The sequence below is a fragment of the Phoxinus phoxinus genome, assembly GCF_949152265.1.
Source record: "Phoxinus phoxinus genome assembly, chromosome: 14".
Taxonomy (NCBI): Eukaryota; Metazoa; Chordata; class Actinopteri; order Cypriniformes; family Leuciscidae; genus Phoxinus; species Phoxinus phoxinus.
The window spans coordinates 32835847-32852258 of record NC_136889.1 but is presented as its reverse complement, the minus strand read 5'-3'; the positions used below and the strand labels follow the sequence as shown (position 1 = coordinate 32852258).

General features: G+C 39.0%; 2 protein-coding genes across 7 annotated transcripts in view; one reads left to right on the top strand and one right to left on the bottom strand.

Moving 5' to 3' along the window:
* Positions 1–3361: 3361 nt before the first annotated feature.
* Positions 3362–12830, bottom strand: klhl31 (kelch-like family member 31). Its single transcript, XM_079634696.1, has 3 exons — positions 12695–12830; positions 9497–10699; positions 3362–7992 (listed from the first exon to the last, which is right to left on the bottom strand). The coding sequence occupies exons 2-3, from the start codon at positions 10669–10671 to the stop codon at positions 7260–7262; spliced, it is 1908 nt and encodes a 635-aa protein (XP_079490822.1). The 5' UTR covers positions 10672–10699; positions 12695–12830; the 3' UTR covers positions 3362–7259.
* eloal (elongin A, like) overlaps positions 12707–16412 on the top strand; it is a 28064-nt gene continuing 24358 nt past the window's right edge. Inside the window, exon 1 of one of the 6 annotated variants that reach the window (XM_079634701.1) lies at positions 12707–12834. In XM_079634701.1, coding sequence (XP_079490827.1) covers positions 12772–12834 — 63 coding nt within the window. In that variant the 5' untranslated portion in view covers positions 12707–12771. Of the gene's footprint in view, positions 12835–12874; positions 13061–13477; positions 13900–16412 lie in introns of those variants that run through there. The other 5 variants (XM_079634704.1, XM_079634703.1, XM_079634705.1 and 2 more) reach the window with 5 other exon arrangements.

Sequence of the window (16412 nt, the reverse complement as noted above, 5' to 3'; positions counted from 1 at the left end):
TTTATTTTCAGAACCATGTAATGTAACCGTCTATTAAAGGAATAATTCACCCAAAAATGCTGTCATCATTTACTCACATTAGTGTATGAGTTTCTTTCTTCTGCTGAACACAAAAAATAAGATATTTTGAAGAATATGGTTAACCAGACACTTGATGAACCCCCATGTATTTTCTTTTTCAAATGAAGTCAATGGGGTCCATCAATATTCATCCAAATATCTTCTTTTCTGGGTGAACTATCCCTTTAAACCGCTGTAGATGCTTTTAAGTGACCCCTGTACACGGTTTATATGGAAGAATTCAGTAATGTAAGTAGGAAAGTGCAAATGGGCTCAGGCCTTTGTTATCAGGTCAGGGGTCACTTCCGGCAGATTCACTTTTGTCATCATAATAATCATGATTTTGCATTGTCATACTGTCTGTCATCTCCAACACACATCGTATGTTTACTTTGTGAACTTGAAAGTGTAAAGTCAAAGCTTTCGTACTCAGTTATTTCTGTGCCACTAACTGCACCAAAGGGAACTGCAAAAATAACAATGATGTCTGTCATTGTTCAGACAAACAGGAAGGGAATCTCTCTTTCATTTTAGAAAGTTCAAAAGAACAGCATTTATCTGAAATATAAAGCTTTTATAACATTAAACACTATACCGTCCAGAAGTTTGGGGTCAGTAAGAATGTTTATTTTATTTTTGGGAGGAAATAAATAAAATAAATTAATACTTTTATTAATCAAGGGATGAATTAAATTAATCAAAAGTGACAGTAAAGACTTCTTATAATGTTACAAAAGATTATATTTCAAATAAATGTTCTTTTTAACTTTCCATTCATCAAAGAACAGTTTTCAACACTGATAATAATAATCATAAATGTTTCTTGAGCTTCAAATCATCATATTATACAGATTTCTGAAGGATCATGTGACACTGAAGACTGGAGCTGTAAAAATTATTTTCATTATTTGTAATCGCAACTTTTTTATCTTTTGTCAAATCAACTTAGATAATTAATGTAGTTCAGATAGCATAATATTTTGAGTTTCTATTGATTAAACCGATCTCCTTCATTGCATTAACTCAATTGTTTAATTTCAATGAACTCAAATTTTTAAGGCAACCGTAACTTACTTTTTTAAGTTAAACCAACAATATTTTTGTACAGTGTAATGATGCTGAACATTCAGCTTTGATCACAGTAATAAATTACACTTTTAAATATATTAAAATCGAAAACATTACACTTTTTTTTTTTTTTTTATCAAATAAATGCAGCCTTGGTGAGCAGAAGAGACTCGTCTTAAAAACATGAAAAATCTTACCGATCCAAAACTCCTGACTGGTAGTGTATATATATATATATATAAATTACTGCGATTATTTATCACAACTTAAAATCCAACATTGTTTAAACTTTGAAAAGTGAGTGTTCATGCTTGACTTAAAATATTAAATTTAGTTAACTTTAGTTTAGTTTAGTTGGATATTTAAGTTATCTCAACAAATTTTAAGTTGTTATAACTAATCGCAGCCACACATATATATATATATATAAGGCATTGTCCCTGTAAGGCTGGAAAAACTGGAAGAGAGAGCAACTCTCAACAAAGAAAATTACCATTTGAACACCTCAGAAAACATCTCTCTCTCTCTCTCTCTCTCTCTCTCTCTCTCTCTCTCTCTCTCTCTCTCTCTCTCTCTCTCTCTCTCTCTCTCTCTTTCTCTCTCTCTCTCTCTCTCTCTCCCTCCCCCTCCCTCTCTCTCTCTCTCTCTCTCTCTCTCTCTCTCTCTCTCTCATGCGGAGATCAACATTCACACAACCTATAGAGTTTAATGTGAATAATTATCATACAGTATTGCACATTTGGATTAATTGTGGAATGAGACATTTGTACCACACTGTAAAAAATGTGGATGCGATTAGTTGAAATTTGTTGAGATAACTTAAATATCCAACTTAACTAGACTAAAGTTAACTGAATTTAATATTTTAAGTCAAGCATGAACACATACTTTTTAAAGTTGAAACAATGTTGGATTTTAAGTTGTGATAAATCAAAATGTTGGTTTAACTAGTAAGTTACCTTGTTGCCTTCAAATTTTGAGTTCGTTGTAAGTAAAAATTTGAGTTAATACAATGAGGAAGAATAGTTTAATAAACAGAAACTCAAAATAGTGTTATCTTGCATATAAATGTTTGATATAAATAAATTTGATATATTTGATATAAATGATTGATATAAATATATTTGATAAACTGCATTATGGACACAAGTGGTCAAGTTTTTCATGAACCCTTAATGCTAAACACTAGACAGATCTTGATGCTGTAGATATGCAGGCAAAATGCATCTTTCTCTATTGAAGACCATTCAAAAAATGTGTTTTTGGACATGATGTAACTATTTTACAAGATTGCAATTTCATATGAATATGTACAGCGTGAATTGTAGGAAAATTTACGATTTTTAGAAAACAAGGTCCAGTAACAGCAACTCGATCATATAAATTGGCTAGCAATTTGCCCAAACGTAAATGATTTGATATAACATCTATCTTTCTCTCAGACATATTTTATGCCAAAAGTCAGGACTACCCCGACTTATCTTCACACATCGAAGTTGATTTGACAAAAGATAAAAAGTTGTGATAACAAATCATGAAAATATTTTTTTTACAGAAGTAAATAAAGTTGTTAGGAGTTTAGAGATATCCCAGGAGGGAGTGACGGTGAGTCTCCGCTGTTAGCACACGTTTGCATGAGAAAGAAGTTTCGGTCTATATGATGAAATGCAGCAAGAGGCTGGGGGCGATTTTGTAACCTGTGTATTTCATAATCTTCTCTCTTTATTCCAGAGAATATCTATTATCTTTGAACTGATTATGCAGTTGGCGTGACACATTTACCTGACATAAATTGTGAACATTTGATTTTTATTTCAAACATTCGCATCACATTTAATGACGCACAGATCTATCATTAAACCCTTTTTCATTTATGGAGTCTTTTTTTTATTTTTTATTACGAGTTGATACATAGACTGTAAAAAAAGTTGGTTTAACTTAAAAAAGCAAGTTACCTTGTTGCCTTAAAATTTTGAGTTCGTTGTAATTAAAAATTTGAGTTAATACAATGAAGAAGAATGGTTTAATAAACAGAAATTCAAAATAGTGTTATCTTCACACATTAGTTATCTAAGTTGATTTGACAAAAGATAAAAAGTTGTGATAACAAATCATGACAATTTTTTTTACAGTGTATGAAAAAAAAACAATATTTTAATCAAATTACTTTGCCACGAGGAAACGCGCAGAGACCTTCACCCGCCGAAACAGAAAAATGTCAACATTTCTTAAGAAGCTTTAATAAATATGCAGAGCTTTATTATTATTTGACAACATGTATCACAGTGTGTACCGTATATTCCAAATGCAATCCAACGATTTACATTAATAAGCAATATCTTTTTAAGGTAATAAATCAGTGTGTTCAGTTGTCACGTTTCAGTTTTTACTCAGAACATTAAAGTTCATGAACCATCAGGACACACAGCAGATGTTTGTGTGCGTCCTCTAGACGGCTCAGGCCAAAACTTGTTCACAATTATCCATTCATTCAGTTTTCACAGAAATGCCCTCACTGTAAATCCCTCTGTTCAGTGTTCTTCACATCCTTCTTCACACACTTTCTGCTTTTGTGTGTTTACAGTGCAAACTGGGTTATAAACCTTTATCTCCCTGCGGCCTAATGATTAATGAATGAAGACAATGTTAGTAAAGGAGTAAGTGAAATGAAAACCCCGGCGTATCCCACATTAATAAGCTCATGTGTGCAGTGCCATAGACATGGCAACACTAGAAAGTAATGCTTTAATAAGTATCTGCATTATTGTTTGTTAATCAAATGTTGTAATTACCTCATTTTGTACATTAAGGGACTAATCGAATCGTAACTGGAGAACCGGCCTCACTTGAAAAGTATGTTCCCAACTCTTGATTTTACAGATATGTATTGTTTATTTGCATTTTCTTTTCCGTAAACATTATAAACAATAATTATTCTACCTCCAAGACAAGTCTCTCGCACTTTCCCCGTTTCCAACCACCTTTAAATACACATCAATCTTTTTTTTTCTTTTTTCTTTTTTTTTAATGCTTCAATTTTAAACATAGTGACTTATATAAATAATTGTGAATTTGTATACAATTTGTGATTTCTATGTTTTAGGGGTGTAACAGTACATGTGTTCGTCTCGGTATAGACGTCTCGGTTCGGTTCAGGCGAAACTGAAAAACTAGAATATGGTGCAAAAGTGCATTTATTTCCGTAATTCAACTTAAAAGGTGAAACTAATATATAATATAGACTCATTACATGCAAAGTGAGATATTTCAAGCCTTTATTTGTTATAATTTTGATGATTATGGCTTACAGATTATGAAAACCCCAAATTCAAAATTAGAATATTGTGAAAAGGTTTTCATAAACTGTAAGCCATAATCATCAAAATTATAACAAATAAAGGCTTGAAATATCTCACTTTGCATGTAATGAGTCTATATAATATATTAGTTTCACCTTTTAAGTTGAATTACTGAAATAAATGCACTTTTGCACCATATTCTAGTTTTTCCAGTTTCACCAGTACAAGTCAGACGATGAATACACACTCATGTCCAGAAGTGTGGTAATGCAACACTGTTTGCTAACCGCCACAACAGGAAAAACAGCAGAAGAAGAAGAAGAGACGATCTCCGCACCAACCCACAACAACTCAATTCGCCCATTTATACTACGCCCTAAAAGCATGTACTCTTCTTGTGGAGAAAAAGTGCATGCTTTTGAGTGTAGCACAAGCTTTGGGAGACACTATCACGTCATTAAATAGCGTCTTTAAAGGTTGTTCTCTGTTGCTTAGTTACACGCATCCTCCTGTCGTCGTCGTTGCAGATGAAATATAACACGGATAACATTAAATACATATTTGTTATCAGTTTAAATGTTGATTATTAGTCACTCAAACCCCTTTATCTAACCTCTCTGCTTAACCATCGGTTGCGCACACCCGCCATGTTAGTCTTCTGAACACTTTTTATTCATGTTTGTAGTTCTGAACTGAGTCCTCCTCCAAAGCGCAGTGGATTGTGGGTAATATTGGCTGTTATAGACCTTATGTAGCTCCGCCCCTTTTCAGCGCTGCACTCATTGTCTTTGTCTTCCGGTCTGTATTTTCACCGCGATCTTGTGTATTTATGAATGAACGGCTCGTGTTAAAATCTTCCCGGTCGACTGACATTTGTTAAGACATTTGCGTTATACATTACAATCCTCATGATAACTTTCGTTAACTTTACATTAAGTAAATCCACTTCAAAAGTGAATTACTCCTGGACAGCGATGCCATAGAGATATGTTTCTCGATATGTTTTATGAGTGCGCTTGTTTCTCTGGTGCATAAGGTCTATAGTAGCACGGATCCACATTTCGAAAATCCACCGGGAATCGTAGATCATCCGGGGACTTACATACTATGCTTTGGGACACACTTATTTTAATCTCACACACTGTTTAGGAAGATAGTATGGACATTGAGACGCAGGGTATTAGTTCAGACAGCACGCAAGATCATGCTAGTAGCCAATACATTGGGTCCTACTGTAACGCTCTGAAACGCAAGTATCAAACGCGAAACGCAAGTAACTTTGTGGGCGGATCCCGGCGCTGTTGCTATCATAAATGACTCTTGTGCCCGACGCAAATCTAAAATGTGTTGGTCTGAAGTCGCTTCATTACTCATAGCTGTGGTTTGGGCGTAACGTGAAATAAACCAATCAGAGCGTCCTCTCACATTCCCTTTAAGAGCCGGCGCGCTTGTTCCACGGCGGATTGCTATTATAACGGCGGGTCGCTATTATAACAGCGGATTGCTATTATAACGGCGGGTTTGCCGGCGCACGCCAGGAGCGGTTCACAGCCGAGGAGACCGGCGTTCTCGTCAGGGCCATAAAACACAGAGAAGTGACATTGTATGAGGATGATGGAGAAACACACACACATTAGCTTCGGTTAAACAGCCGTATAATAATTTGGGTAAATGTGTAATCTAGATTTATGCCTATTTTTTCACATCTTCACGGACACAACAATGATTTCCCTCGTGTGTTAATATTTTTCCTTGTAATAATGTATGATTTGCAAAAATGAAAACTGCGGCGTCTGTTTAGATTAGAGAATCAAAGTGTGTGTGTTGTTCACACGCTACATAATGGCCAAGCATGCGCCCTTAAAATAGCATCTGACTAACGCGCGGCGCCGCTGTCTTTAGACTCGGTTTCTCCTGGTCAGTGGCGGAGTTGTTTTCTGGAACTGCAGAATATGTCCAGGGAACGTTTGCGCCGGAACGCGCTCCTCTTTTCACTGAACCGCCCCCCCCCCCGAGCGCAAGTTCATTCCCTAATTTACCGACGTGCGTCTGTGGAGGGAAGAGTCCGCTGTGCGCGGCTGCAGAATAGGAATGATACATGCGTCGGTGTACAAAGTCAATTGCGCTGGGTGCAAGATAGGGCCCACTGAGTTTCTAATCATTTTTGTGACTCGCTCCGCTAACTTCAGCAAAGTGGCATCCTGTTTGTTTTCTTTACTTTACAAAAGCACAGTGTTTTGTTTATATTGTGAGTGTACAGACCCTTTACAGTTTTGAATGTTGTCTTACTCTTATCTGCATGACCATAAATGACAGAGTTGTTTCCGCTGTTATAATGAGAGAAAATCATTTAGCATTGTAGCGATCTGCGTCGTGGAAGTCTCACTACTGTCCAGTGATGTAAAATGCGTGTCCTGAGAATATGAAGCCTGTGGTGTTTCACTCGCTGTCTCCTTTGTGCATACGCCACTGTCCCGCATGTTAATAACCTCTCACGCGCAAAGAAAATCACAGCGTTAATCAAACGAATACGTTTGAAAAGAGCCGTCACATTTTACCGCGCAGCATTAGTCAATCTATCAAGTAGAGTAACAAATCAACAATTCCTTAATTTTTTATTTCAAGGTCGAACCGCGATCCCAAAACCGAGGTACCAAACCGTGACTTCTGTGTACCGTTACATCCCTGCTATGTTGTGACTTGACATTCAACATTCCCAAGTTCCCTATGAACTGACAATCTTAGCATCTGTGAGAAAAGCTGACCTTTAACAAATAGTAATAAAAAAATTACAACTCGCAACATTTCCCCGACTGCTCTCTCTCGCGCAGCTTATATGCTAATCGGTGCGGATGAAGCGGAGCTGGCCCTCGACTCTCGTGTTTTGCGTGTGGGGATGGTGACAACGCAACATGAGATACCGACCGTAGCCTCGGGCAATTCGTCATCCTCAGTCCAATCGTTAAGATCGGGGTTAAACACCTGAATGCATTTTTTATACTTCTTCTCAATCTCGTTCCATCCACCCAGGAGGTAAATCTTGCTATTCAAGGTGGCAGCACCTGCTGTGCTCACTCCCGTCAGCAAGGGGGCGACGTAGCTCCACTGGCCCGAGTGAGGGTTGTAGCATTCAACCGGTAAGACGTCTACCCGCTCGCCACGCCCGCCGAGTTGGCTTCCGCCGATAACGTAAGCGCGATCTCCGACGGTCACCGAGCAATGCCATCCTCTCGGGCTGCTCAGGCTATTCTTATCCTGCCAACTATCGGTGGACGGGTCGTAAGAACACACGGCGCGAGAGTAGGCGTTGTTAATGTAACCGCCGCTAACCAAGATCTTGCCGTCGATAACTGTGCTGCCATGGCAACATCTAGGGACTTCCATTGAAGCTTTCATTTGCCATTGGTTCGAGGAGGGGACGTAGCACTCGACGGACGCCTGACAGCCTTCAGAATTGCGTCCCCCTACGGCGAACAGGAGGCCGTTGAAGCTGTTGAGGCTGAAATGAGTGCGCTTCTGAAGCATGTTAGCCAGGTGGATCCACGTGTTGAATCGGGGGTCATATCTGAGGAGAGAAATACTCGTAAGTGATGCACACATGCCAGTGGACATGGCGTAAAGCCATCAAATCAAAATGGACAATTCATATTTGTATGGAATATTGCAGTGTTTGCTACAAAGGGTTTATCTGTGGACATCATTATATTTTATTTATGTTCCCTTGTAATCTTTGATCAAAATAACTCCCCCCCCCCTATCTTGCAGCGATATCGGTCCTGTCCCAAATGGCACACTTCATGTGCACATGCGGTCTTGTGAAAATGACAAAATGACTCTACATTCTTGTGGACTTAACGGACACGCTATTGTAAGTCCACAAGACCATAGGGCAGTGGTCTCAAACTCCTGGAGGGCTCTAAACAGTTTAGCTCCAACTCACATCTGGTTGGAAGTTTCTAGTAATCCTGAACAACTTGATTAGCTTGATTAGCTGGTTCGGGTGTGTTTGATTAGGGTTGTGGTGAAACTGTGCAGAGCTATTGCCCTCCAGGAGTTTGAGACCACTGAGGGATATATGGATATGTGGTGTGTGAGTGTGTGTGTGTGTGAGACGCCCTCTGGTGTTCAGAGGGATATTTTGTGTGTGTGTGTGTGTGTGTGTGTGTGTGTGTGTGTGCTTGTACAACTATCTTTCTGAGGACAAGTTTGAGGACTATTTTGAGTTTCTGAGTTTGAGCATTGGAGTGAGGACAAAGAGAGTAAAGTGAGGACATTTTGGCCTATCTTCACTTTCTGAGACCCTTTTAAAGGCCTGTTTGAGGGTCAAGACTTGGTTTTAGGGGTAAGGTTATAATGCGGTTAAGGGGAGGTTTAGGGTCAGGGTTCGGGTTAGGCACTCAGTTGTGATGGGTAAGGTTAGGGTAAACTGCTGGAGATTGCATTGTGTCAATGAATGTCCTCATAAAGATAGATGTACAAGAATGTGTGTGTGTGTGTGTGTGTGTGTGTGTGTGTGTGTGTGTGTGACTCTGGTGTTCAGATCAGTGATGCGCGGGTCAATAAACAACCCGCACCCGACCGACGTTTTCAACTAACCTGCCCGCAACTCGGACCGCAAAAAAAAAGAAAGAAAATTTTGTACCCGACCCGCTTCCTGACCCGCATTTTTTTAAAGTAGCTATAGTAAATGCTCATCGCGTCATGTGCCATAGACGTAGGAACTAGGGGTGCACATTTTTCTGAATGCTGTATGATATAGTGTTATGTAATAAAGGCTTGATTTATTCATTTATTTCGTTTAATTTACTTAACAATTAAGATGCTGCATGTGTTTATCCAGTCTAATCGAAGTGTGCGTCTCTCCCCCGACTTTCCCAACAAAAATCCCCCCCGCCCCCTCTCAGAAAATACATAAAACTGACTTTACTGAGCTATATGTGTTTATAAGTAGCCTATTCAAATGGCACAATGGCATTGCTCAGTTCAACGTGTTGGGAAATCGGGCATTTTGTCCCGCGTCAGCTCTTATTCAAAAGTTAATAACGCGCTTTAATGATGTAAAATCGTACCTGCAGAAATTGCTGACGGCATGTTTTGCTTGGTTCCTTGCATCGTTCTGGTCTTCACCACCGGCCACGTAAAGGAACCCATCCAGAACCGCCACGCACTGATTGAAGCTCTTCGCGGGCATCTCCGTCAGCTTGTTCCAGACATTGTCTTCATCTCTGTAGAGAATGTCCTTGCTGAGGGACTTCTCGGTAAGCGCAGGCCGTCCGCCCACCGTGAGCAGAACTCGTTGTCCGCCGCGGACCTTGGTTCTTCTGGACTGCAAGATGTTCTGCTGGAACGGCAGCAGGTGGTAATTCATGGCATCCACCAGAAGACGGTGGCACTCAGCATCTTGCATCATCCTGGGAACGTTTTGCACGTGACTGACAAGGTCCTGAGGTAAGATCGTTCCAAAGCGAATGTTGGACAGGAGATCGGGCGCGTACTTCAGCCTCTTCTCATCGAAGTCCAGCCACTTGATCGCGATCTGGAAAGCCGTGAGCTCAGAAGGCAGTTGGAGGGAGTCGTCCGTGAGAAATTCGCTGATTTGCTCGTAAGTGAGTTTTAGGAACTGCTCCATTTCCGAGAACTCAATAAAGTTCTCCCGCATGAACTTCTGAGCGGCTTCTTTCGTCTCTTTCAGATTGTAAGTATCGGCGATGTTCACAACATACATGCAGTTTTCCACGCTAGTCTCCCGCATTAAGAAATCGCTGCACATCTTCACCAACGTTTGGATCTGCAACAGCAAGGCTGCTGAGATAGTGCTACCAATTGTGTAGAGCGACAAGGTGAGCTTTCCAGAGTAGGCATATGTGATGACTGTAGCCAGACCAACCGGGGACAAATCACTGAGCTCAATCTTCTTGAGGGACGGATCCTTCCTGAGCATGCTCTGGATGTACTCGCTGCAAGAAGCCATCACAACCTTGTGGACCTCGAAAGACTTGGACTTGGTTGCGACAGTCAGATCGCAGAGAAAGCTGTCTTGCCTCATGTGGCCAAGACCCTCCAAGAGATTCGGTGCGTAGACGGGGTCGGTGACCTCCGTTGAGATACAACTAAAGCCATTTCCACCTTCCAGGAGAGTGTTGAGCCCGTTGATTTTGTTGGTTGGACTGTCCTCTACCATAATTGTCATTTCATTGATGTCAGCTTTGTTCTTCTTAGCGGTCTTGTTCTTTTTGGGTGCCATGACTGTAGTGATGGGTCACAGCCAAGACCTAATTTTGACAAAAGGAAAGCACAATTTAACCATTTAGATAAAGGCTTTTTCCTATAAAAAGGATGTTAACCGATACCTGGGTGGACCAAACGTAATTTGAAAAAGCCTTATTCACTGACCATATACAATAGTAGATTAGCATGTGTCTACCTAAATGTGCATAGTGGTTGCAGACTGGGCCCAAATTGAGAGGCTGTTTACACGACACCGGTTTCAACTAAAAAATGTAACACTTTTTATGCGCTTTAGCCGTTTAGTTACACAACAACGGCGTTTTGGGTTCCTGAAAACGCAAACTTTTGAAAACAGGTTTCAAAGCGTAAGTTTTTGAAAACGGTCTCCGTGTAAACAACAAAAACGTGAATATCTGAAGACTATCTGAAGTCATGTACATGCGTATTACGTGTTCAGTCTACAGTGTTGCATCGCCATCTACTGGCCTGGCAGCAGAATACAGCGTTTTTAGTCGTTTTTTGTGGATCCGTGTGAATGGGGATTGTACTGACGATGGTGTCGTCTGTACGCGGAAAATTTAAAGAAAAAACGTCTCAGTTTTAAGCATATCGTTGTCGTGTAAACCCTTCATTTGGATCAGAATGATTTATAGATTTGGAAATGTCATGTTTTTCTATTCAGGATCAGGTAGCCAATCTTACTTTTGTGCTGGTTTTTAGCAAAATTAGATTGGTTTTAAGCAAAATTAGATTGGATCACCCTGATCAACTTTTTCAGATTACCAGTGTCCCAAGTAGGGTTACATTTCACAATGTAGGCTGCAATGTAAAGAACAACCGGTGGAATCGTCCATGCGGGGTCACTTTAGGGCTTTATTTGAAGAGAAAGAAAACAACATAAACAAACAAACATCCCCTTCCATTTTCAATTTCCTTTTAAACAATCAGACCCCTACAGAGGCACTAAAGGGACATTGTGAGGAAAAAATATGAGATGGGAGAATAGCTTTTGAGCTTCCAAGAAACTTTGCGTTCACTCTCAAAGAATTAGAAATGCAAAGTTTTGGGGGAGCGCAAAAAACATTTGCGAGATAATGCAAAAGCATTATAATTCATTTTTAAGCCCATCTCATATTTCTTTCCCCATCACTATGTCCCTTTAAATTTGTACAATTTATCAGCAATAAAAAACAACTTCTCAACATTCTCAAACTGAACCAGTGGGACACTTTTCTCATGTTGGATAGTTCACCCAAAAATGAAACCAAACATGTTGATGGTCCCCATAGACTTCCATAGTATTTTTTCCCCTAATTATGGAAGTCAATGGGGTCCAATACATGTTTGGTTTGGATTCACATATTCTTCAAAATACATTATTTTATGTTCACCAGAAGAAATAAAGTCATACAGGTTTGGAACAACATAAGGGTGAGTAAATGATGACAGCATTTTATCTTTTTGGATGAACTATCCCTTTAACAATAAGAGTCACTCTAACAAGAAGCGAAAAAACAAACAAACAGAAAAATAGGTATCTAGATAGTGTAAAGCTTTATTCTAATGAACTCCTAAGGGCTGTTATCGCTGTAGGCCTATCACCTCGACATTCCTCTCTCTGCATCTGTCACAACTTATCACAACTATGGCCAAGAATAGAAAGGCTGTGTACCATTGCTGTTCCTTTTATAGACTCGAAGTCACTGGAACCCGTGTGTCCTTTCAGCACCAGCACGTTTCTTTTATTTTTTATCTGTGCAAAAATGTAATCATTTATACTCCTAGGATATATAAGTGCTGCCTTTGTACTAGGTTCACACACACACACACACACATGTAGGCTTTACATACGTGTGTGTGTGTGTGTGTTACTTTAAATAACCCTGAACACTGTGATCTGACACCTAACGCAACTCACAAGAACCGTTATCTCAAGAACCCCACAAAGCCAAGCTTGTGAAGAAGATGCTCTTTGTTGAAACCACGTTGCTGTAAAGAACCACCGAAAACGTTTAGTATAAAGCCAGTAATGAACTTACCGATGTCGAGATGAAGTGGGTGCAGGAGAAGGACAGACTTGCACCCCTAAGTTGGTGTGCAGGAGAGAGAGAGAGAGATGGAGAGAGAGAGGTGTCCCGTCAGAGGAACACACAGCAGAGTAACTCCTCCTCCTCTAAAGGTGATTGCGCAAATGTGCTCCGTTATTTCAGCAACAGGTCAGAATTACACCAACATACAGGCGTGAAGAGCGTTTGGTGGACTCGGCTTCTGTCAGGCAGGTTAGGCTACAAGAAGGATAAACATTAAAACACATCAAAAAGAAAAAAAGCAAGACGTGTGTGTTTGTGGATGAACGGAACAGAACAGGCGCGCCTCCAGAAGCGTTTTCTGCCTTTCTTCAGAAGGTTAATTTACTTTTTAACTTGTACACACCAAACTAATATGAACACACCAAAACATAGGCTATATATATAAACACACATACTATATATTTCTGTATTGAATAGCAATTTATTTGGTTCCCGCTAAAAATGACCAAATTGGAACGTTAGGGGACGTTCTATGGAACGTTCTAACGTTCTACACTAATAGCCGTCATTTAAAAATCAATGTTTTTTTATTTATTAATGGAAGTAGCCCCATAAATGAACAGTGCAGTTTTATATCATGTTACTAACTTACCTTCTATAGCCTACAGGCTACCTAAAAAAATAATATATACTTCTTTATTCATGCAAGCTACTTCATCCAAATTGTTTCCTGCAAATTATGAACCAGAACCCATAATTCCAATATTAGTGTAATATTAGTTTTGAAGGGTCAGATGACGATACCGCGTGACGCGACGCATCTCACGCATGTGCACCACAAACAATTAAATGCAATCAGTAAGACATGTCTTTTAGTTTTTCAGTGCACTGCAAATTTGATCAAAGTTGTAAATAATCGCTTGCATTCAGTGATCAGTGTTTAAACGTGTGTTTGTGTAGTGTTTACGCTTTATTTAACCGAAAGCTCGTGCGCGGATTCTATAATCTATATAGAATATGCTTTCCAACAAGATGACACTCTACATCTCTTAAATATCGTCTCCGCCCATATAAAGGTGACGACAGAAATATGGCGAGACTTTAATAAGTGCATGAAATGCGCATGCGCGTGAGGAGCTGACATGGCCGAAGCTGATGTGAAAAAGGTTTTGCAATTAAAGCATCAGCTGAAAGAATCCTGTGAAGGACACACGGTAGGATTCTGTCTGTCGTCAACACACACAGTTTGAATCGCTTCAGTGAAAACAGGCTCACAGATAAAGCCTCGGGGCAAGTTGTGCCACTCAGGCTTGATCTCAGGAACTGCAGGCCTGCGTTTAAGTCAATCACCTCATTAATAACACGCACACCTTAATGAACTTCTAATATCACAATAGTGTTTGATAGCTGATGACTGGGATGCATTTAAACAAGTTTATATAAAAAAAAGTTTTTTTAACTGCTCAGGAATATTTGTAATGTGAGGTTGGGGCGATTAGTCACGTGTCTTATGTTACCTTTTCCATGTTTGCTTTTTTGTTTAAAATTTCACCGTAAACAAATTACATAAACAATAATATAAGCAATGCAAGTATGATAACTAGCCCCTTTAAGCCTAAAGTTTGATTAATTATTGAAAACCATTAGCCTACCTTAAATTAATTTGCAGTAGGCCTATCTGCGTTAAGAAACCAAAGAACCCAGATGCAACAATATTCCATTTTTATTTTTTATTTTATTTTTATTTTTTATAGTCCATATGTATCTTTGTGATAATTTTTGCTGTTTTTAAGGCTGTTATACAGTACTAGTCAACATTTGAAGTGGATCACAACCAAGTTGCACATGCATTCTGAACCACACCCGTTCTTGTCTTAGGACAACTTTGATGAACTTTTTTGGTCCACTTTAAACGTCGTCGACTGTATGCACAGAAATGGCAGTGAGGTCAGTGATGCCTGTGCATGCAGGAGAGGTGGTGTCAGCAGCTGTTGGAGGAGGGAGGGGTTCTTCTAAAAATAATCCTGCAGTTGTCCCTCATGTTGACTCTGTCAGTTTGGCCGATGCGCTGCTGCTTATTGTGTTTAAACAACTCTCCATGCAACATTTTGGTGACTTCTATAGTGCATCATTAAAGTACTTGGTTTAATATGTAAAATTAGAGTAGTTTGTTTAATGTGATTGAGTTCATCGACCCTTCAGTTGCACATGCGCAGTGTTTTACAACCATGATGTGAATCGTGTGTGTGTGTGTGTTGCATGGCCCATTTATAGTGCCCTGGCTAAGGCTAAGGTTTCTCCATACATAGCTATGCCTGACCAGAGAAAGCGCTCGCTCAGCAAACTCAGATTATTAGACGGCCTTGTGGAAAAGGGTGGGACATCATTTATGACCTCTTCAGTGTCACATCATGTTTATGTATGCATACCTTTGTAAAAGTTTTACATCAGTCAGATTTTTTTAAAATATATTTTTGAAAAAAGTATTTTCTGCTCACCAAGGCTGCATCTATTTGATGAAAAATACAATAAAAACAGTAATATTGTGATATTATTATTACTATTTAAAGTATCTGTTCTCTATAGTAAAGTGTATTTTATTCCTGTGATCAAAGCTGTATGTTCAGCATCATTACTCCAGTGTTCAGTGTCACATGATCCTCCAGAAATCAGTATAATATGAGGATTTAATGCTCAAGAAACATTTATGATTATTATCAACAGTTTACAAATTTTCTTTCAGGATTCTTTGATGAATATAAAGTTCAGAGGAACAGCATTTATCTGAAATACAATCTTTTGGACAATTATAAATGTCTTTACTGTCACTTTAATGCATCATTGCTAAATAAAAGTATTAATTTCTTTTAAATAAATAAACAAATCTTACTGACCCCAAACTTTTGAACGGTAGTGTACAACCTTTCAATTTCAGAAAAATGCGGTTCTTTTCAACAATCTATTCATGAAATAGGCTATTATACTGATTTCTGGAGGATCATGTGACACTGGAGACTGGAGTAATGATGCTGAACATTCAGCTTTGATCACAGGAATAAAATACACTTTACTATATATTCACATAGAAAACGGGTATTTTAAACTGTAATATTTCACTGTTTTAATTGTATTTTTGATCAAATAAATGCAGCTTTGGTGCAAAGAAAAGACTTTAAAAAACATAAAAAAAATCGTTCTGATATCAAACATTTCAAGGCTAGTGTACATAAACATTGATAAACAGGTTATAATATTCACAGCATCATAATGTTTGAAATGCCATTTTACATGTCTTTAATTAACTTTCATTTTACGGACCATGTCAGGAGAACAATTCATTTCCCAGAATGCACTGATTAACTTGGTTTACAAAAATGGAGCCGAACAACATGAAATAGGTTTGCAAGCTGGTAATCTTAACCAGAACTACCAAGAAGTTTCGTTCTGGCCAATTTGGTTGAAACGATTGCTACCACACCATCTTTAAAGGGGTGGTGTATAATGCCCCTTTCACAAGATGTAAAATAAGTCTCTGATGTCCCCAGAGTGTGTGTGTGTGAAGTTTCAGCTCAAAATACCCCACAGATATTGGTTTATATATCATGTTAAAGTGTCACTTTTTGAGGGTGAGAAAAAACGCACCGTTTTGTGTCTGTCTCTTTAAATGCAAATGAGCTGCTGATCCCGGCACAGGGGGCGGAGCTTCAAGAGCTCAAGTGTTAGCAAC

Coding starts and splice junctions, on each gene's coding strand:
- klhl31 (XM_079634696.1), bottom strand. CDS start 10,671: ATGGCACCCAAAAAGAACAAGACCGCTAAGAAGAACAAAGCTGACATC. Junction 7,993..9,496: donor GCCGTCAGCAATTTCTGCAG/GTACGATTTTAC, acceptor TTCTCTCCTCAG/ATATGACCCCCGATTCAACA.